This window comes from Odocoileus virginianus, chromosome 17, assembly GCF_023699985.2.
Source record: "Odocoileus virginianus isolate 20LAN1187 ecotype Illinois chromosome 17, Ovbor_1.2, whole genome shotgun sequence".
NCBI classification, from domain to species: domain Eukaryota; kingdom Metazoa; phylum Chordata; class Mammalia; order Artiodactyla; family Cervidae; genus Odocoileus; species Odocoileus virginianus.
The window spans coordinates 52,262,354-52,284,826 of NC_069690.1; the positions used below are offsets into that span (position 1 = coordinate 52,262,354).

General features: G+C 54.5%; 1 protein-coding gene across 2 annotated transcripts; it reads left to right on the top strand.

Annotated features, from left to right (window-relative positions):
* The first annotated feature begins 4,382 nt into the window (after window positions 1-4,382).
* ST6GALNAC2 (ST6 N-acetylgalactosaminide alpha-2,6-sialyltransferase 2) lies at window positions 4,383-22,078 on the top strand. Of its 2 annotated transcripts, none has more exons than XM_070479919.1 (9): window positions 4,383-4,582; window positions 8,445-8,508; window positions 12,553-12,727; window positions 13,237-13,405; window positions 13,823-13,961; window positions 16,385-16,488; window positions 18,122-18,322; window positions 20,096-20,195; window positions 21,310-22,078. In XM_070479919.1, the coding sequence occupies exons 1-9, from the start codon at window positions 4,458-4,460 to the stop codon at window positions 21,475-21,477; spliced, it is 1,245 nt and encodes a 414-aa protein (XP_070336020.1). In that variant the 5' UTR covers window positions 4,383-4,457; the 3' UTR covers window positions 21,478-22,078. The 2 variants fall into 2 exon arrangements, with proteins under 2 accessions (XP_070336020.1, XP_020771203.2); XM_020915544.2 differs by having other exon boundaries at window positions 4,386-4,582; window positions 18,239-18,322.
* Window positions 22,079-22,473: the final 395 nt, after the last annotated feature.

Sequence of the window (22,473 nt, forward strand, 5' to 3'; positions counted from 1 at the left end):
ACAGAAGAGCCGGGCAGGCTACAGTCCATGCGGTCACGAATCAGACACTCCTGAGCGACTAAGCACGTGTGTAAAATAGATGCCCAGTGATAAGTTACTATATAACACAGGAGCCCAGGCTGGTGCCCTGTGATGACCTAGAGGGTTGAGACAGGGGAAGGGGAGGGAGGCTCAAAACGGAGAGAATGTATACGTATAATTATGACTGATTCACATTGTTATATGGCAGAAACTAGCACAACATTGTAAAGCAATTTTCCTCTGATTAAAAAATAAATTAAAAAAATAAAAATAATTGTGTGTGTACACAGTTGGGGCAAGTTCTGTTCCCAGACAACACAAACAGACCAAAAAACCCAAGTGCCACTTTTAAAGACCGGATGTTGAGAACAAAAGCAGGGTACGGTGCACACGCCCTGCACACACAACCACCCAAGGGGTGGGCAAACCATCTAAGCCACCACCCCTCTGGCCCAACCCCTGGACACACCCCTGCCCTGACCCCATATAAGGAACAAGCGTGCCCCTCCTCGGGGATCAAGCAAGCAAGAGTTCCTTCTGGCCCCCAGTAAAGCCTTGCCTGAATTTCTTATCTGGCTTCTGATCAATTTCTATTGATTAAAGAGGCCAGGAACCCTGAGCAGTAACTGTTACTTGTGCTATACAGTAGGTCAAATAAAACCAGTTTTACTGTTGAAATAGCTGGCCATCTGTTTGTTTCAGGTCCACACAAGAAAGCATGACTGTTAAACCGGAAAAATGCAGTCAGCAGAAACTACCTTGTGGGCGTGGTCAGATGCTGGATTTAACAAACACCTAAAAGGAGTCCTGAAGATGACACTTTCAGTTTTTTTTTTCCAAAATTCAAATTCAGAGGCCGTCGCAGCAGGACTAGAACCGGAAAATGTCTGTTCCACTGTTCCACTGGTAACGACACAGGCCCTGGTGGCCTCCGTGGGACAGTTTCAGTGGGGAGGTAGGTAAAGAAACCAGCTTCAGAGAGAATTGGTAACTGTGGATGTCCCAACAAGAACGAGGATGAAAAGGAAAGCGTAGTTAAGAGTGTCAGCTCAAGAGGTTTTGTTTGACTTTGTTCTGCTTTTTAGAATGAGCTCTTTGGGATATATTCATAGCCCAGGGGGGCTTCCTAGGTGGCGACAGTGGTAAAGAATCCACCTGCCAATGCAGAAAACACAAGAGACAAGGGTTCAATCCCTGGGTTGGGAAGATCCCCAGGAGTAGGAAATGGCAACCCACTCCAGTATTCTTGCCTGGAAAATCCCACGGACAGAGCAGGCTAGAGCAGCCTGAAGGCTACAGTCCATGGGGTCACAAAAGAGACGGACACAGCTGAGCACACACGCATAGGCCAGGACAAGGACCCTGTAGGTCGGGAAGGGACGGCTGCCAGAGGGCGACCCAAAGATTTGGGAGCACACAGCAGAGAGGCCGGCTTTTACAGGGGGAGAGCTTGGGCGGGTGCAGGTGAAGAGGCGTGGACTAACACATTAGGTGCCCTCACCGGATGAATCACATTTCTGCACACATTAGCAGATGCGCTAACTGCCTTTTGTCCCAGACTCTCTTTCCAAGAATGTTGGTATACAGCAAACTGTCTTGGAAGATAAAGATAATACCCCCATTTGGAGCAGAGGACAAATTTTCTTACTTCCAGGCTAAGTGTTTTTTTTTTTTTTTTTCCTCTCTTTAAAAAAAGTCTTTTGAAAAGAAAAAAAAAAAAGTCTTTTGGCAGTGCCCTGTAACAAGATCTTCATTCCCTGACCAGAGATTGAACTCGCATCCCCTGCATTGGAAGATCGGGCTCTTAACCTCTTCACCACCAGGGCAGTCCCTCCAATATAATTTTTAATGCCTGCCTCGAGGGAAATGGCAGGTTTGCTTGCAGCCCATTGTAAAAGATTCTGGTTTCCCTTGTTCAAGGTTCCTCATCAGTGGGGCAAACCCACTGTATGTGCAGCAAACCCGCTGTGTGGCCCCTTTTGGGTCCCTCTGCCTCACCTTCTTGGGGTCTGAGGAGCAAGGGGGCACCATCATGAAGTTCATGTTGCTCACTGTGCCACCAGTGATCAAGTCATTCATCTCTGACCCCAGAGTCTCATGTCTTCTGCCAGCATCCATAAAACTGTAGCAGGCTGATCTGTCAGCCTGATCACAGGGTAAACCTCAGACCCATCACGTTCTGGCCAGGAGGTGCCTTTGTAATTAGGGGCCTGGGAAATTGAAGCTCCCCTCTTGGAGGTATGGCAGGGAGAAAGGAGGCTTGAGGTGACATCCTGGAATCCCTGTTGGGCAGGATGGAAGCTGGAACTAACCAAGGACGGGGAAATGGCTGGTGTGGTGAGCCCAGCTGATGCCCAGTGGGTACTATTCTACTCTGGAATGAAACAGTCTCCAGCCAGCAGCTCCCAGCCAGGCCAGGGAGCGGGCAGCGTAGGGGAGGGGACACTGCACAGGCCGATCAGAGTGTGAATCCAGGTCGGAGCTCTGCTGGGCGGAAAGCCAGGAACACAGGAGAATCTGGGTTACGATGAAAGTAGCTCTCAGATTATGACCCCCAGGGGCCTGGCTGGAAAGGAAAGAAAGCTTCAGGGAGAGAACTGACGTGCCGGGAGACAGTGGAGGGGCGAGGACACGGGAGGCTGCAGACAGGAAAGAGAACCCCACGTGGTAGATAGGAAGCTCTGGTCTTAGTGGAGTATTACCTTTTAAAAATATATCTATTAAAAAAAATTAAAAATATATATGTATATATTTATTTATTTGGCTGTGCAGGATCTTAGTGGCAGTATGAGGAATCTTTTTAGTTGTGGCACTGGGGACCTTCAGTTGTGGTATGTGGGATCTAGTTCCCTGACCAGGGATCAAACCTGGGCCCCCTACATTGGAAGCTCAGGGTCTTAGCCCCTGGACCACCAGGGAAGTCCTGAGGTACTTGCCTTTTAGTCACTGGAGGTGGACCCAAATCCTTAACACAGATATGCTTGTGTGCATGTTAAGTCACTTCGGTGGTGTCTGACTCTTCACGACCCTATGGACTGTAGCTTTCCAGGCTCCTCTGTCCATGGGATTCTCCTGGCAAAAGTACTGGAGTGGGTTGTCATGCCCTCCTCCAGGGGATCTTCCCCACTGGGGGATCAAACCCCAATCTCCTGCGTTGCCGGAGAATCTTTACCATCTGAGCCACAAGGGGCTGGGGGTAGGTTTGGGACTTAGGGACTTAGAGAGAGGTCTGATGTTTTATCAACCCCTGAGGAAATGGGAGAAGGTGCTGATCAAGGGATAAGTAACAGAGACAGGGATTTGGGGGTTGGAAAACCATAAATATTAAAAGACTTGAAATCATCAGTTTAAGTCGGTCCGACAGGAGGGTAGCCAGGGGCGGCATTTTTTAAATAGTGTGAACTGAACCTGAAGGACCTGCTCTGCCCTAGAGCAGAGGCTCCAGCAAGTTTTCCCGAAAGCCTTGCAATTAGACAGATACCTGCTGCTGCACCCAGGCTTGTCCTTCAAATGAGGATCGGGGCCCGGTTGGGGGTGGGTGGGTTGCAGGTGCCTGTCATCCGTGCATTTGCCGACAGTTCAGGGTCTAGGGTATTTCACAGGTTTCTGGGGCCAGGATGATGTCCACCAGAGAACACAGTTTCTCATCTACTGCTCACCCCTGGAAAGGCTCTGCTTCCAGGGCACGGGTGCCTGGACTTCCCCGGGCCTTCCTGGTGACACCTGAGCCTCTGCTACACCTTTCAGGTGTCTCTGGATTGCTGAGATCTCCAGGTTGCCCCGGGTTTGTAACAGGGACACATTATGACTGAAGGCTCTGGCCAGTCACCAAATGAGGGAGACGGACAACCTCAGTTCTCCCGCCCTTCCCATCCCGGACAGGCCCCCTGCCTCACCCCCTCCAACTCCACCCGGGGTCTGAGCGGTCGGGGTTTAACCCTCCATGCTCCCCGCCCCTTCCCACGGGCCTCGGGTGCCAGGAAGCCGTGAGCCCGGGTAAGGGGTCGGGGGCGGGGTGGGCGAGGGCGCAGTGCGCGGCCCAGGCGGCAGGTGGCGGCGTCTCCCTGCGCCCCGCGGCCCCACGGAGCCCCCGGACCGCGCGCGCGCCCGCCCTTGACCGTACTGGGAAGCGCCCTGCCCAACACAGGCGTCTCTGGGCTGGGCCGTCCAAGTGCAGAGGACTGAGAGAAGCGCCTGAAAGGCGCGGGCAGCTCCGGGTGCCGGCGCGACACTCTCGCTCCGGGACCCGCCGCAGCCCCCAGGGGTGCGGCGGCGTCCGGAGCCCGGGAGCCAGCAGAGGGGGAGAGGCGGGGCGGGAAGCGCGGCGGGGCCGGGCGGGGCCGGACGGCCGACTCCGGGAGTCCAGCCCGGCGCACCCGGGCCTCTCCTCTCCGCCCGGGTCGGCTGCCGACGGGACGCCCTCGGGCCGAGGCTGCATGGGGCTCCCGCGTGGCCGGGTCTTCTGGCCGCTGCTCCTGCTCGCGGCTGTCAGCTCAGGGATCCTGGTCGCCCTGTACTCCTCGGCTGTGGAGTTGCACCTGGGGCCCCGCACCGGAGCCAGGTAGGAGCTGCCGCGCGGGACCTGTCCGGAGGGCGCAGGGGACGCGCCGGGCGCCCACCCCGGGGCCGGGCCGCCCTCTGGGGAGGCTTGCCGCGGGGACTTGGGCTGCGGCCCTTTGTACCCAGAGCCTCCACCCCGGCGTTAAACTCGTGCTACCAGGGGTCCCACAGCTGCTGCCGTATCCAAGAGGAGCTTCGCCCCTTGCGCACCGGAGATCCACTCCCGACAGCTTTCTGCTGACTTCCCTCCGGCCCTGATTAGAAACACTTTCATTTGTCCAACTTTGGCTGGGACATCGGAATCAGATAAAATCAGTCCCGGATTTCCAAGAAGTGTCCCTCGCTAACGTCACATTTCTCAGATTCTACTCTGGGGGCAGGGACCCAAGTCTCCCAGGTCCAGCGTTGCGCGCGGCTCCTCAGCCAGGCGGCGGCAGGTCGCGCCTCTCCGGCTCGCTGTGGTCCCCGCCCTCCCCGCGTCCGGCTGGCTTCTGTCCTCCTGCTCTGTTTCGTTGTTTATTTTGATAAGCCCCGTCTGGGCGCGATCCGGTGAAGAGGTGGACAGGGGCCCACCTTGGGCTCCATCCAAGTTTCCCTCCCTGAGCTGCTCCTGCTGCGCTCCGCTCCCCCTCGCTGACCCTGGGCACCTTCCTTTCATTTGTGCCCCAGGAGGAGAAACCTGAGAGCCTGCCTTTGGTAGGCCAGGGTTCCAGTTACTGAAGAAACCGTAAAAGGGATTTAGCTTTACTTCTGGAAGGTGGACCGAGCTGTGCCCAGCATGTGGATTTGTGAGGCCCCATAGGTACCTACAGCCTGGTGCAGAGGCCTCTGGGCCCTGGCTTTCCCTTCCCAGTGCTTTGCCAGACACACAGTCCTCACTAAAGGGAATGAAGTCAGAATTAGTGTCTGCTCTCAGGAATGGGGCTCTGCAGGTGGCTCGGTGGTAAAGAATCTGCCTGCCAAGCAGGAGACCCAGGTTCAATCCCTGGGTCAGGAAGATACCCTGGAGAAGGAAATGACAACCCACTCCAGTATCCTTGCCTGGGAAAACCTATGGACAGAGGAGCCTGGCAGGCTATAGTCCATGGAGTCACAAAAGAGTCAGACACTCAGACAGGACTTAGCAACTAAAACACAAAACCAAAAACACTCAGGAAACAAAGTCAAAGGGCACCCAGTGTCGCAAAACAATATGAAACGCGCTTGCCATTGATTATGCGTCCCCTCCGTTTAGAACCAAAGGTGCTCTAGCTGGCAACACCTGAAGTTAACTTTGCCTCCTTGGAGTCAGGCATTGCATAAGGAGAAGGACTGAAAAGGACTGAAGGTATTAAGAAAGGAGATCCATATCAGTTTTCTGTAAAGATTTTTTGAAACACATTTATTTGAACATCCTTCAAAAGTAACTAATATACCACTATAAATATGAGGTTGACTGAACATCCATTATACCTCAACAAAGCTTTTTTAAAAGACCGTTCATGTTTTAAAAATCTAGTACGACCTGACCATATCCTTGATGTTTTGGTGATGTTTGCATTTTAGCTAAACCCCAGGGGCCAGGTCCAGACTCAGCCTCATTAGGAGCTGGACAAGCAGAGGGGCAGGTGGGATGGAAATCTGAGCAGGGCGAGCAGGCTGTGTGACCCACTCACCTGGGGATCAGTGGGGAGTCCAGGGGAAGCCGCTGTGCTGGGACCAGGCCCGGCACACTGGAGATGGGAGGTGAGGCTCTCCTTGCTGGTTAGTGGGTGGAATCGGTCCAATCAGTAGTTCCCGGGCTTGGGATTTCTAGACTTGTTTTAGAGTGGGTTGGCATTTCCTCCTCCAGGGGATCTTCCTGACCAAACCCATTGTCTCCTGCATTGCAGGCAGATTCTTTACCACTGAGCCATTGGAGAAGCCTTATTCCCAGGGTGGTGTCTAAAAGCCTTTGGATTCTGGGGGAGGGTGTCGGGGGAGTCTCTTGAGCAGAAGGGGTGCTCTGGAGAGGAGCTGGCCTTCCTGACACCCAAGCGATTCAGGGCTCCCTCCTGTTTCTATTCCGCCCATTCAGCAGTTCCTCTGTCAGGTTCCAAGCCTGGCTGCACATTAGAATCACTGGGGAGAAAGGGATGACAGTGGGGGAAGGGGGGTTGAATCACTGGAGATCCAGAACCATCCGACCAGAATTCTGGTGTTTTTCAAAAGTTCCCTGGGGGTTCCTGAAGGCCACCTGGGCTGAACACCAAGGTCCCAGTTCCTCCTCCGAGAGGAGCTACAGGGTTTCGTGGTCGGCCGATTTGGGTTGAGGAGGAAAGGGGATCGCTCTGCTTTTTCTGGCCTGCTCTTCCAAAGTCTTTCACAACCTTGAACGCAGGTGGGGTCCAGGCGCCCTTGCGGCTCAAACGGTCTTGGTGCCTAGAAGCAAGTCACTGGAAGCCTTTGTTTCCTTCGAGACTGCTGGTCTCAGATCCTCCCCACCTGCTCCCTCGGGGTTGTAGGGGAGGCGGGAGGAGTAGCCTGACCACCCATTGAATGGATCGGGGCTCCTGTTCCTTCCTGTTTGCCCTCAGCCCAGCTGGCTCAGTGGTAAAGAATGTTACTGCTGATGCAGGAGCTGCGGGTTTAATTCCTGGGTCAGGAAGAGCCCCTGGAGGAGGAAATGGCAACCCACTCCAGTATTCTTGCCTGGAAAGTCCCATTGACAGAGGAGCCTGACCTGCTACATACAGTCCATAGGGTCGCAAAGAGTCAGACACAACTAAGCGTGCGTGCACACACACACACACACACACACACACTCTGGTGCAGGAACCACCTAGCACCTGGAAGGTGGGGGTGGGGCAGTAACCTAGACCCTTCCCTCCCTCCAGAAGGGTCAGTGTCGTTGCGGCTGTCACAGGGTCCCTTCCCTTTGCCCTTTAGGTAACAATAGCTAATATTTAGAAGACATTTCTTACAGAAGATAACACAGACTCTGTTTGAAGGCTCCCAACAACAATGCAGGCAGGGCTTTACTGGGGCCTTGCCACAGCAATAGGAAGCAAAACCAGTACCAGTTTCTCTTGCTTGCTCCCTGGGGTTTGGGGGGGAGGGCTCGGTGAGTTGGTTCCTTCTACAGGGTGACAGTAGGGATGGGCCCGGGGGGTCGGGCCAGAGAGGTGGCTTAGGTGGCCCACCCTAGTGGTGCCATGTGCAGGGCACATGTGCATACCTGCTTCTGCTCAGATTTTGGTCTTTCTGTATCTCTGTTCATAATTTGCCCCAACTGCCACATGCACTCAGCTACTTTGAGTCCCTTGTAGTTTATTTTGCATTTTGTTGCTCGAGGAGATGTTTCTCCAAGTGCAAGCACTGCAGCAAAGGGTCCCAGGCCCTAGCCTGTCTCAATCTGACCATCTTTGTACCTGCATGATCATCCCTGCTGAACAGACACAGACACTGAGCTTCTAAGAAGTTCAGTGGCTTCCAGAGATCCTGGAACCCAAACCCATGGAGTCGGGCTTTGGCCCCACCCCTTTCGCCAGGTGAAGGGGGCCCAGGGCACCTGGGATCTAACACCTGTTTCTGGGGCCTTAACAGGGAGACCGCTCAGATGGTCATGAGCCCAGGGCACTGGCAGTCTTTCCTATTTTATATTTTCCTCTCTTAACCACCATCTCACTGTTCCCATACATTCCACATTTCAGCCACTTGCCAAGGGGCTAGGCAGAACAGGTGATAAATATTTGTGCCCAGAGAGAGAGAGATGAGCAAGAATCAGGGCATAGGGGAAAAAATAAAAAATCAGACCCTGATGGACGGTCAGCCTCCAGAGTTACCGGAGGAGCATGCTCCACGGGCAAGTCAGACCCCGGCTTTACTTCCACCTTCTCCCCCAGGAACACCACGTCATTGTCTCAAGCTTTCTTTGGACCCAAGGCATCGAATTCTAGGACGAGAAAGGTACAGTGGCGGGCTACCCTGTGGCAGGGTAGGAGGGGAAAGAAAAATGGGAATGAGAACATTCTTGTGAGCTGGCTGGGCGGGAGCCCTCTGGAAACCCCTCCTCTTCTCCCCCCACCCCACTACATCCCCCTCCCCACCCAGAGAATGGAGCGCAGAACTGAGGGGCCAGCCAGTCAGCACTCTTCAGACCTGACCACTGAGGTCCCTGCACCCCAAAAGCAGAGAAACATGACTCCATCTTTACTCCTTGGGGTATAGCCAGCAGAAAAGTTCTTGCAAATCTTGATTTATCTTTAAAAGTTCTCTTTTACATTCTACTCCTCAAAGTGTCTTTTTATTGTAAAACTCACATTTAAACTGTTTGCTTGCATGCATGCTAAGTCGCTTCAGTCATATCTGATTCTTTGCAACCCTATAGACTGTAGCCCTCTGTCCATGGGATTCTCCAGGCAAGAATACTGGAATGGGTTGCCATGCCCTACTCTAGGGATCTTCCAGACCCAGGGATCAAACCTGCATCTCTTACATCCCCTGCATTGGCAGGAGGGCTCTTTACCACTAGCACCACCTGAGAAGCCCTTTAAACTGTTTGCCATGAAGTAAACGCCAAGCCCAGGGAGCTCCCCCGCTCTAACATAGCACACTGACAGTGGCCCAACAGGCCATCTCAAGCATCTTACCTGCGTTCTCTCACGTAGACCTGTCGGCACAGCTGGGAAGCAGCTTTTACAGTAAAATGAGACACAGAGATAGCCTGCTCAGGTTACCCGTGGGGAAGAGGTGGACAGGGATTCAAGCCTCTCGTCGGACCCCGGGGCTGGCTCTGAACTCCCGAGCAAGGCGCCCTCACCCTCTCTGTGGGCTACAGTCGAGTGGGATGATGACTGTGTAGTTCTAGCCTGATCCCGGTTTAAGAGTTGTTTTTCATGCCCAAGACACTGGAACTTGTTAACTGAGGTCTCATGGGGGCCAGATCTCACCACACGCAAGACTGAGTGACGGCAGAGCTGTCAGCGGCCGAGCGAGCTGCCCCCCAGCAGGCGATGGAGACCCCAGCCCCACCGCCCCAGGAACAGAGGTCAGGTGGACACCTGGCTGGCTGGCTGAAGAAAGGCCTCAAGCGTCTTAAAGCACTTGGCCAGGTCATCTTTACTTTTCCTGAAGTCCTTTTTACCTTGAGTTACTTGATGCTAATTGACATATTTCCTCATCTGGTTTAAAAACAAAAGGATTTGAGCTTTTGTCTTTTGGATATATATGACGTGGGGGAAAGAAAAAGAATAAAATGAAGAAGTAGGTAAAGGAAAAGTAAAGGTAACAACGTTAGACAATGTCAGATGAGTGCATGGAAAATATGCCAGAGGGTGTCAGAGATGCACTCTAAGCTTCCCTGTGACAACAACAAAGAAGGAAAACTTGCCACCCTGTCCATGAGATAAAAGCAAGCCAGCTGCCCAAGCCAAGTGCAGCCTTTCTGGATACGGAGACCTGAAGATTTTTCTCTTGGAGCCTTGTAAAGGCGGCCCTGGAAAACATCCCTACACTGAACTGAAGAGTAGTGAAACTGATGCAGTCAGTTCAGCTTAATGCTTGCTTTTAAAGCATGAATTTGGTCCATAAAGATTGCTATGGGAGTAAAACAAGTTGAGCAGAACCCAAATTTCGTGTGTGTTTATCAGTGATTTTGTCAGCCAGAACACTGGTAAATGCAGAAAACCATACTCCACCAAAGGGAATCATGTAGGAATACCCAAAAGGCATGCACATGCACACTTCAGACAGCCATCTGCTTCATCGCATGTTGTATAACTGGCTTCCCACCACTTCACGATAACTCCCAAACTGCCACCCTTCCGAAGCCCACATCCCCAAGCAAATGTCAGTTCTTTTCCAAGGTCAAGTGCCACATTTTGAGAACTACTTATATATTTCCTGGGCTTCCCTGGTGACTCAGGCGGTAAAGAATCTTGACTGCAATGCAGGAGACCTGGGTTCGATCCCTGGGTCGAGAAGATCCCTTGGAGAAGGGAGTGGCTACCCACTCCAGTGTTCTTGCCAGGAGAATCTCATGGACAGAGGAGCCTGGCAGGCTGTAGTCCATGGGGTTGCAAAGAGTGGGACACAACGGAGCGACTAACATTTTCACTTTTCTAGATGTTTCTTAACCAGTGAATGGATGTAAAACTGCTTCTATCTTCATTTTATACATCACTGAAACAAAAGAAATGGAGTCTCTCACAGTTCTAGAGGCCAGAAGTCCAAAGTCAGGTGTCAGCAGGGCCAGCCGCCCTCTGAAGGCTCTAGGGAAGAATCTCTCCTGGCCTCTTCCAGCTTCTGGGGACTCCAGGTATCCCCCGGCTTGGAGCTGCATCACTTACTCTCTGCCCCCACCCCCCGCCATCAGCATGTGCCTTCTTTGTCTGATTTTATTTTTGTTTATTTTTGGCCGTGCGGCATCTTCATTGCTGCATGGGCCTTCCTCTAGTGGTGGAGAGCGGGGGCTACTCTCTAGCTTCGGTGCACGGGCTTCTCATTGCCGTGGCTTCTTTTGAGGCAGAACACAGGCTCTAGGGCATACACACTTCAGCCGTTGCGGCCCATGGGCTCCATAGTTGCGGCTGCCGGGCTCTAGAGCACAGGCTCAATAGTTGTGCAGCATAGACTTCATTGCTTCATGGCATGTGTGATCTTCCGGGATCAGGGATCGAACCCATGTCTCCTGCACTGCCAGGTGGATTCTTTACCCCTGAGCCACCATGGGAAGCCTAGCACATGCCTTCTTATAAGGATACCAGCCATTGAATTTGGGGCCCACCTTAGTACGTTATAAGTTATACTCCATCTATGTGTGTGGCTCAGTCACTTCAGCCGGGTCTGACTCTTTGCAACCCTATGGACTGTAGCCAACCAGGCGCCTCTGTCCATGGGATTCTCCAGGCTGGAGTGTGTTGCCTAGCCCTCCCCCAGGGGATCTTCCCAACACAAGGATTGAAGCGTGTCTCCTTCACCTTCTTACATTGCAGGCGGATCCTTTACCGCTGAGCCACCTTATGGTATAACCTGAACTTACCAATTACATCTGCAAAGACCCTCTTTCCAAATAAGGTCATGTTCTGAGGTTTGGGGCAGACATGAATTGGGAGAGGGGACACTATTCAACTCAAGATAGGCACGGGCTGGTCAAAGATATCACAAATCTTCCCAGCAGCCTTTTCCACGTGAACCCTACTGCAGCAAGGACGGCCAGGGCTAGGGTTTGGACCAGGCTGATGGATTCCAAGGCCTGGGGTGGACCTTCTCCAACACATGGCAGGCAGATCTTACCTGTTTGTGGGAAAGTGCCCTCAAGTTCCCCTCAAGTGTGAGGTGAAGTAGTAGGCCAGAGCCGTCAGGCCCGAGAGACGTGGTATCCAGGGAGAAGGGCTTGGCAGGGTAAATCCAGAAAGCTCTCTGACCCCCACCGGGCCGCTGCACTACAGGCCAGCTTGGCTGGCACATCTAGGGGGTGGCCCAAGTCTGGAGGGAGAAGGTCAGCGCTTCTCTCCCAGCCCTCTTGTGGGGTGTGCGGGCTCCCTGGAAGGCTCCCACCCACCCCACCTTCCAGAAACAGCCCTGGGGGACTTCCCTGGGGGTCCTTGGGCTTCCCTGGTGGGTTTGATCACTGGATCGGGGGAGATCCCACCTAGTAGTAGGAAATGGCAACCCACTCCAGTATTCTTGCCTGGAGAATCCCATGGACAGAGGAGCCTGGTGGGCTACAGTCTGTGGGGGTCATAAAGAGTCGGACACAACTGAGCAACTAACACTGTGGGTCCAGTGGTTAAGAATCTGCCACGCAGTGCAGGGCATGTGGGTTCCATCCCTGGCGGGGAAGGGGGATCCCACATACCTCAGAGCAGCTAGGGCCACGGTGCAACTGGAGGGCTCGCGTGCCACACCTAGAGAGGCCTGACCACGAAGATCCTACATGACGCAACTGAGACCCAAGGCGGCCAAATAAATAAGTAAAAAAAGAAAGTCCTCTTATCTTGTCACCCACAGAACCTGCTCTGTCAACACCCACTTTCTCTCGCCGTTCAGCGGGACCCTCGCTTCCGGAATCTGTTTAACCTCTCCACTCCAGTGCTGCTGTCGGGGGACGTCTTCACCCAGCAGCTCTGGGACAGCCTGAGCCAGCACAAAGCCCCCTATGGCTGGCAGGGGCTCTCCCACCAAGGTAACCTTCAGCCCTCTGGCCCCAACGAGTCCATTCCTCCTGCATCTGGGCCACGGTGCCCCTCTCTCCTCACTTCCTCCCAGCCAGGCTTCAAGGCTCTTGCCCTCCTGGGGCCTCCCTGGCATGAAAGATGGCCAGTGTCCAAAGGTGGCCGAGGATGGCAGTTGTGAGCCCTCAAACAGCCTGCTGATGGATGCTGCTGGAAGAGACCACCCAGAGCCCCCTCCACTTTAAGTCAGCCCCTCCACCCCATCCCCACAGGCCCCAAATTATTTCCTTTTGGAATAAGCAAAGTTTTGGGAGGACTGGTTATCTGAGTTCTCGAGATGACTGGGGCCACGGCCAACCCTCGTGCCCCACCACCCTCTTTGCAGGTGTCCGGCTCCCGCGGACGTTTCACTGTGCCTCTCGAGAGGGGGCTGGTGTCAGGCCTCAGGCAGGTGCGGGGAGCCAGGAAGAGTCTCAGGAAGGCCCCTGTGCCCCTCACGGTGCCCCACCTTGTCCCACAGCCATCGCCTCCACCCTCAGCCTCCTGAACAGCTCAGAGAGCGCCAGGCTCTTCGCTGCCCCCAGGGAGCTGCTTCCTGGCTGCATCCGGTGTGCTGTGGTGGGTAATGGAGGCATTCTGAATGGCTCCCGCCAGGGTCAGAACATCGATGCCCATGACTATGTGTTCAGGTATGTGGGCCAGGGGCCAGGGAGGAAGTAGGAGAGGAGCTGGGTGGAGAGCTGGTCCCCAGCCAGCCCCCTGGGGGGAGCATGGTGGGTGAGGGCGTGGGCTAATGGAGCAGCAGCAGCCTCAGGCAGTTCAGCAGTTGTGATGGGCGGACAGGCGTGGACAAGGGTGTTAGGCAGACAGACCCTGAAGATGTGCGAGGCTGTGGTCAACCCAGGGGACCCGGGAGGAAGGAGCTGCCAGGGCTGGCTTCGCCCATTTCACAGGGCATCCCATCAGGTGCCCAGTTGTCAGGATGGGGCTGGCGACCAGGCACCGGGGCTGCCGTGGGTAGAGGGAGTGGCAGAAGCCTGGGGATGGAAGTCAACATGCAGTACCGTGTAGCCACAAGCAGGCTGATGAGCCTCTGTCTGGACCAGACTCAATGGTGCGGTGATCAAAGGCTTCGAGAATGACGTGGGCACCAAGATCTCCTTCTACGGTTTCACCGTGAACACAATGAAGAACTCCCTCATCTCCTACTCAAACGTGGGCTTCACCTCTGTGCCGCAGGGACAGGTGAGGCCCCAGTGGGCACCATGGTCCCTGACAGTCGGCGCCGTTGTTTCCTGTCCGCCCCCCCATCCCACCATGGGGCGGGCCACGGGGCTCCCAAGCCCCAGCCCAGTGGATGGGCAGGTTGTGTGCCAGGATCTAGGGCCTGTGTGATGGGGTGCCCTGTGGCTCAGGACCAGGGCGCCATATGGCTCAGGAGCAGGAAAGCTCTGGAGTGGAGCATGAATGACTAATTTACTGAAGGCTTATGGAGTGCTGGGAACTTTACAGAGGTCAGCCCCCTCTTGCTAGTAAGGGCACTAAGGCTCGGGGCCCCTTCGTTCAGCAGAGCGGCAGTAGAGCCGGACTCAAACCCAAAGTAACCCCCGACCCAGAGCTCAGCAGCACACAGCCAGCCAGAGGGTATTTACTGAGTGTCTCCTCCATGCCCACCCCAGACACTCACCACAGCAGCACCCGAGAACTGGAACCTGAGTCTGTCTGCTGCTTCCAGGCTCTTTCAACCACACCCAACTGCTCTAACACCATGCTTCCCCTTCTAGAGGGCTTCCCTGATAGCTCAGTTGGTAAAGAATCCACCTGTGATGCAGGAGACCCCACCTCAATTCCCAGGTCAGGAAGCTCCACTGGAGAAAGGAAAGGCTACCCACCCCAGTATTCTGGCCTGGAGAATTCAGAATTCCATGGACCATATAGTCTATGGGGTTGCAAAGAGGTGGACACAACTAAGCGACTTTTACTTTCTTTCCCCTTCTAGAGCAGGCTGGCTACCACATGCAGCGGGGAGGTCCTAGGATAAGGGTGCTGATAAGGGTGCTATGGTGCTCAATAGGGCTGGTTTGAGTTTCCAGAAGCTTCCTCCTCTGACCAGGGAAGTCAGGGGTGTCCTAGCCACAGCATCCGTGCTCCAAGGCCTCTTTTAGCTCATAATGAAACAAGATGGCACAGTTTCATTTCTGGTGTAGCCACAGAACCTATATGCGTGCGTGCTAAGTCGATTCAGTTGTGTCCAACTCTGTGCGACCCTATGGACTGTAGCCCTCCAGGCTCCTCTGTCCATGGGATTCTCCAGGCAAGAATACTAGAATGGGTTGCCATGCTGCCTCCAGGGGATCTTCCTGACCCAGAGATCAAACTCACGTCTTTCATGTCTCCTACATTGGCAGGTGAATTCTTTACCAATAGTGCTACCTGGGAAGAACCTGTAGGAGTTCTCCATAGCTGCATGACAAATGACCCCCAAACCTCATAGCTGTAAACAACAAACACTGCTTACCTTGCAGTTTTCATGGGTCAGGAATTCGGGAGCCGCTCAGTAGAGTGATTTTGTCCACTTTTTTTTTAGCCTCCTCTGGCAGCATGGAAGTGCTAGTCGCTCAGTCGTGTGGTCCAACTCTCTGCGACCCCATGGAGTGTACACTGCCAGGCTCCTCTGTCCTTGGAATTCTCCAGGCAAGAATACTGCAGAGGGTAGCCTTTCCCTTCTCCAAGGGATCTTCCCAACGCAGAGTCCAACCTGGGTCTCCCTCATTGCAGGCCGATTCTTTACTGTCTGAACCATCAGGGAAGCCCTTCCCAGATGACAAAGCAGGTAAAGAATCTACTTGCAGTTGAGGAGACACAGGAGATGCAGGTTCAATCCCTGGGTTGGGAAGAGCCCCTGGAGAAAGAAATGGCAACCCACTCCAGTATTCTTGCCTGGAAAATCCCATGGACAGAGGAGCCTGGCGGGCTACAGTCATGGGGTTGCAAAGAGTTGGACAGGACTGAGTGACTAAGCATACAACCACCACCAGCACGTGGGACCCTAGTTTGCTGATGAGGGACTGAACCCACCTGCAGCCCTGTGTTGGAAGGTGGAGTTTTAACCAGTGGACGAGGGAAGTCCCTCATCCGAGTGGTTTTGGCTCAGGGTCTCCCACTAGTCACAGTCAGGCTTGACAGGGGCTGCCGGTCAGCAGAAGGCCCGCCTGGGGCCAGGGTGAAGATGGCTCCCTCACAGCCCTCACCACGCGGGCCCCTCTGCAGGCTAATACACTGCCTCCCCGAGGGGGTAGCTAACTCGACCCAGAGCGAGTGATCCCAGAGAGCAAGGACGTTCCAGTGTCTTTTATGACCCCCTCTTCAAGGGGGGGTCACACACCCTTCCTTACTCCCACTTTTTCTTATCCATTAGAAAAATTCTTAGTCCCTCAGTCCAGCCCACACTCAAGGGAATAGCAGTTAAGCACAGCTCCTTGAAGGGAAGAGTATCAGTGGGATTGAGTGCTGAAACCCTCAGTGGAACCTGAAAGAACAGGGCACCTGAAAGTGGAAATCACAGACTCAGAAGGGAAACGCTCCTGCCAGGGCAGGGGGCTGGATTGGGTGGAGGGCAGTCCACTCGGAGCAGGAAGCCCCCGTGATCTTGTCCCCACCCCCAACAGAACCTGCACTATATCTTCATCCCCTCGGACATCCGTGACTATGTGATGCTGAGATCCACCATCCTGGGTGTGCCTGTCCCTGAGGGCACCGATAAAGGAGACAGGTGAGCAGGCAAGCAGGGAAACAGGGCATGGTACTGCTCCGGGGTCCACTGTCAGATGGGAAAGGTGACTGAAGGCGGCCAGAAAGGCCCCAAGAATCCACCAGAGCATTAGAAGAGTAAACTCTTTTTTATCCTACCCTCGGGAAAGACCACGTAACGCTGCTGGTCCCCAGGGACCCTCCTGACCAGGTGGGCTGCAGGTTCAAGGGGCTCCTTTTGGAAGGGGGCCGGCAGGCCTGGCCCCTCAGCTTCAGCTGCGGTCCCCATAACCTGCCCAAGCCCCCCAGCTGGCCTATCCGCAGCTGGTCCTGCTGTCCTGCAGAGTGCATTGTGTTTGGACACCAAGAGTGGGGGCCAGGGCCCATGCCACTCCTTGGCAGGCACCCTCCCAAGACTGCCCATGAAATGGGAGAGCAGGCTACGTGGGCCCAGTGTCCTGCGGAGTGGGAACAAAGGGCCCTCTGTTTGTCCTCCCCCACCTTCCTGGGCAGCAGGCCCGTGTCCGGCTCTTTTGAACCATGTCCGGGCCTCATCTGAACCTTCTCCCTGTGGTGCCGAAAACAATTTTCTGTCCCTGAGTCGGGTCCTCACAAATCTGCACCAACCCCTGTAGCCGCAAGGACCGGCCCTCCTGTCGTGCTGGCCCCTGGACGTCTCACCCACCCTCAAAGAGCACCTTCAGAGGCAACCTTAGGGGTTAAGCCCTGGAGGGCCAGGCCGGCTCCGCCAGCCCCGCCCTGGGCCCCGCCCGCACCTGCTGATGACCCAACAATCGCCTGGCAGCCACTCCTGGGAGTGGGCTTTGCGACCCAGACGGGACTGGCTCCTGGGGGTTGGGGGGGCTGGCTCAGAGACATCGGGTGGACATTAAGCCTCCCCAACACCAATGAGCTCCCCCTCCCATTCCCCTAACCCGTCCCCTGCCCAGTCCCCCTCCCAGTCCAGATCCAACCACACTAACCAGCAGCCCTACGCCAACTCTGGCGGCTCCGCTCCTTCCCCGTCCCCCACCCGGGGGTCTTCCCGTCCCCCCTCTCACCCTGCCACCCCAAATGCCTCACAGCCTTCTTCCCGGGCCTCCTCCCTGGCCCCCAGCCCTCATGTCCAGCCTCGGGGGTCTTCCCAAAACGCCACTCCACCTGCCTCCAAATCTCCCTCTCAATCTGGCTTGAAATCCCTCTCCCGAAACTCTTCCCAAACTCCCCCCCTGCCTGGCGCCAAGTCCCCCGCCCACAGCCCCGCGCCCTCAGCCTCCTACATCGGGCTCGGGCCCATCCGGGGCATCCCGTCCCACATCGCCCCCTACGTGCCCCGCTTCATGAAAGAGACTCCCTTCTTCCAGCCTCCTACTTCGCCCCTCCCGCAGAACCAGTGCTTCCCCTGCTCCTTCCCCTGCCGGGTCGGGGACCGCCCGCGCAAGCCCCCCGACTCGCTGTACTTCCCGCTCCTCCCGCCCCCTCCGCACCTGCCCCGGGTCAGCTGCTCCTACCCGTCTCCCCCCGCCCTGTTCACGCCCCCCTCCTCCCTCTCCTATACCCCGCCCACCGAGGTCCTGGTGGGCGGGAAGCCGCACGTGGTCCCCACGGTGCTGCCCGCCACCTTCTACACCCCCTTCTCCCGCTACTACTCCCAGCCCCGCCCCTACCGGCCCGCCCGCCGCCACCGCCCCGGCTCCTTTCACCTCTCCTCGCTGCACAACCCGGCCTACGACGGCTCGGGCCGCTCTGTTCACTTCTACCGTGGGTCCTAGGCCTCAGACCTACTTTGGACCGGACTCCTCCGTCAGCAAATTCAAGCTACTCCATCCAGACTTCATCAGCTACCTGACAGAGAGGTAGGTGCGGGCAGGGGTGGTGCTGGGAGCAACTCCCCCCTCCCGCGAACCCCACCATTCAGCCCACACCTACCCGGTTGCACTGGCTTTTTCCATGGAAGATGAAACCCAAAGCTGGGCCATGTGCTGAGGACCACCCTGGCCGCCCCCCGCCCCCCACAGCACTTATACTGCTTCATTTACTTTAGTCCCTCAGGGAGGGACAGTCCCTCCCTGTCCCATTCTTTGTGACCCCATGGATGGTAGCCCACCAGGCTTCTCTGTCCATAGCATCTCCCAGAAAGAATACTGGAGTTGGTTACCATTTCCTTCTCCAGGGGATCTTCTGGACCCAGATTGAACCCAAATCTTCCGTTATTGGCAGGTGGATTCTTTACCACTGAGCCACCAGGTTAAATACACTGATGGAGGTGATGTTCTATCAGTCAAGGTAGACAGGAAATAGGAAACTCAACAGGCTTACTTACCAAAAATATTCACCAAAGCTTAGGCCAGGCATAAAGGGACCATAAGTGTGGGACTGTATGGGGACTAGTGGAAGCCAGTGTTCAGGCCCACACAGGATGACCCTGGGAGGAGCCTGGGGAACCCCTGCCTGCAGATCTCCACCCCCACCCCACCCTCCAACCATCAGTGGCTCTCAGCAGGAGGCTGGTCCACTGTCCTGTCTGGAGAGTTTTGGTTGTCACTAGGCGACCTGAGTGCCCCTAGTGGGCAGAGGCTAGGGATGCTGTTGAACCACCTACAACACACAGGGCAGCCCCTGCAATGCACAACTGTCCGGCTGGAAGTGGTGACAGTGCTGCAGCTGGGAAACCTACTGCATGCAGCGCCAGGCTAGCACCTCAAGACCCAGAGCAGGCCAGGGGTGGTAGGAGGGTCTGGGAGGCAAACTGAAGACCACTCAACAGAGGAAGAACGGGCTGAGAGGCTAGGCGATTTGCCTGGCAAGGCCTAGATGAGAACCCAGGGCTGAGGTCAAGGCTCATGGTCACCATACTGTGGCCTCACTTTTGGACCATCTGGGTGTCTGAAAGCATGTACGTGTGCATGCACACGTGTGCACCATCTCACTAGCGGCCCAATCACAGGACCTACATGTACTCTGTCTTCATGTGTGGCTCCTGCTTGGCCAGTCTGGAGGTAGAAATTTAGGTGTCAGGTTAAATAACTATACCAACTATGCCCTAGACATTGTGGTGCGGGAGGGTGTTGCAGAGAGGAAAAGCAAGCTAGGCTGGATTCAGGCTTTTAGAGAGTGGGAGAAAGGGAAGAGTCTCACCTGTGGTTCTTCGGCAGGGCCTGTTCCTCCTCACTGCTTCTATTACCTAAGGTGTTATTTCAACCAAAGATTTTTGTGTATAATTCATCTTTCTCCAAATGACAGATGGGTGAGGGTAGAAGGGCCAGAAATTTTTGCCATTTTCCAACCTGCCTGAGTAGGTGTAATGGCACAACCCTCAAGCTAATGTGCAAGACCAGAAGTCTTCGTTGTTTTTATTTTGGGCTGCACTGGGTTTTCTTTACTGCATGGCTTTCTCTAGTTGTGGTGAACAAGGTCTCTTCACTGTGGGGTGCAGGCTTCTCATTTCGGTGGCCTCTCCAGAGTGCGGGCTCTAGGCACACAGGCTTAGCTGCTCCTCAGCATGTGGAATCTTCCTGGACCAGGGATTGAACCCATGTCCCCTGCACTGGCAGGCGGATTCTTAATCACTGGACCACCAAGGAAGTCCTCCGAAGTCTTTGAATTTTGATGCTTCTTTTTGCTTCCAGGTTTTTGAAATCAAAGTTGATTAACACAAAATTTGGAGACCTATATATGCCTAGTACTGGGGCCCTCATGTTGCTGACAGCTCTGCATACCTGTGACCAGGTAAGAGGTCTGCTCTTTCAGGAGCCCACAGCAGCAGAGCTGGTGTGAATGGAACCTTATTCCATCCATGAGATCCTCTACGTGAGGCCTGCTAGCTCAGACCTGGGACTCTGGGCCTCCATCCCGTGACGGAAGGCATCTAGGCTAGGGAATGGGGTGGAGGAAGTGCTCTTGGTCCCTTAGGGGACAGCCTTGGTCCCAGTCTTGCCTTCTTCCCCAGGGCCACCTTTCCCCGGGCTTGTCCTTTCACCCTCTGCCCCAGGGCAGCCACTGCACATGGTGTTTAAGGGACATACGACCCAAGTGCTCTTGTGAAAGCAAAATCTCAACCGAAGTGGGTAGGGTCATGTGTTTTGGGAGGACACTCTCAAACTGAGGTGGGCAACCTTCCACATGTGGAGTCTCTGAAATCACTCCATGAGCCAATTCTTGCTGGGGTGGTACCCACATGAGCTGCAGAGAAAGAGGCTGAGAAGCAGTTTTCAGGGAAAGGTGGTGGTGACCCAGGCACAAAAGCCGGAGGCCAAGCACCACTGGACTCTGGTCCCCTTTTCCATGTTTCAAACAGGACTCTCCTGCCTGCAGTCACTGTTAGAACAGGAAACGGGAGGTAAGGGGCTTTCTGCCTCCACCTTGAGCATAATGATCACAGCTTTGGTGTCACAGACCGGAGTTCAAAACCCAGCCTAGCTACTTACTAGCTTGTGACTGGGGACACATGTTTTGGTTATCCTTCTGAGCCCATTTTCCCATTTGTAAAATGGGGACAGTATCTACAATTATTTAGTTGGATGAGAAAATGTGCAGAAAGAGCACAGTGCAGGTATGAAAATGTGGGTGAGAATGGTTGTTTATCCTCATCTTCACACAATAAGTTCCTGTCACTTTATACACTATGCTTAGTCGCTCAGTCGTGTCCGACTCTTTGCAACCCCATGGACTGTAGCTCACCAGGAACCTGTCCATGGGGATTCTCCAGGAAATACTGGAGTGGGTTGCCATGCCCTCCTCCAGGGGCTGCACTGCAGGCACATTCTTTACCATCTGAGTCCAGGGAAGCCCTTCACACACAGCCGCTCAAATGCTAACTCAAATGCTAACTGTCCTTGTCCAGGTTAGTGCCTATGGCTTCATCACAAGCAACTACCAGAAATTTTCTGACCACTATTTCGATCGAATGAAGAAGCCACTGATATTCTACGCAAACCACGACCTGTCCCTGGAAGCCACCCTTTGGAGGGACCTGCACAAGGCTGGCATCCTTTGGTTGTACCAGCGGTGACCCAAAGGCATCCAAGACTTATTTTTGCAGAGCTGTGGCCCTGGGACCCTCAAGTAACTAAAGCTACCTTCTTGTGTCTTCTATCCTTGATACCCACCTAACCCCTTCCCTACAGAGGACAGAGTGGATGTGTCAATGTCACTGAAGACTGCTCTTTGTGGGACACCCTGCCTTGTCCTTAGCTCATCCAAGGAGACTACTCTGGGCCCAGGTAGACAACCCAACCTTGGTCAAAGAAAAAGACTGCTCTGCTGGGCTCATCTTTAAAACTTAAGAGAAAGAACACTCTCAAGATGAGACTGACCAGCGTGAGCATGCAGGCATCCTTCAGAGCTGAACATTTCCAAGCCAGCAGTGGACCGACGAGGTCAGTGGAGTGGCTCAGGGCCTCTCAAGCAGCAGTAGAAACAAAGCACTTTTCAGCCCAAATCCTCCCACTAGCATGTCCAGCCTCAGACTCCAAAGCAGTTCACCTCAAGGACATGTTGGAACAGCTTTTCTGAGAAAGGGAACTGTCTGACTTCTGCCCCCTGATAAAGTGGGAGCACAAAAGGCAGAAAGTCATTTGAAGTTAGTTAACTGCATAAATGATGGATAACCATTGTGTCTGTGTTTGTTGGGGATAGTAGGATATCACGCATGGTGTTTAGCATGGAGTCTGAACCACCGCGAAAGTTCTGGCCTCTGATTAAAGGCCCAGTGAAGATGTATTACCACCCCATCACCAAAAGGACATTACTCGGTAACAAACCCTCATCACCGGACATTGACTATCAAGGCTTCAGTCATCTGACTGGATACAGGCAGCTTTTAGATTATGCAGGCTTCAAAGTGTAAATCAACTGAATGACCACTATGCAGCTCCGCACACAAACCCTGGGTTTGACTCGTGTGGTGTTGCCACACCCTGTAAGGCAGGGGAGCGGGTTGGGGAGGTCTCCCCAGGGCTGGCTGGCAAGACCCTCCCACCCAGAACCTGGCCTCTGGGCCCTGGTT

What these genes read in the sequence shown, in the direction of transcription:
- ST6GALNAC2 (XM_070479919.1), top strand. Translation starts at nt 4,458, where the DNA reads ATGGGGCTCCCGCGTGGCCGGGTCTTCTGGCCGCTGCTCCTGCTCGCG. An exon ending in GGGCCCCGCACCGGAGCCAG is followed by an intron (nt 4,583 to 8,444) that starts GTAGGAGCTGCC and finishes CTTCTCCCCCAG; the next exon opens with GAACACCACGTCATTGTCTC. An exon ending in CGAATTCTAGGACGAGAAAG is followed by an intron (nt 8,509 to 12,552) that starts GTACAGTGGCGG and finishes TGTCACCCACAG; the next exon opens with AACCTGCTCTGTCAACACCC.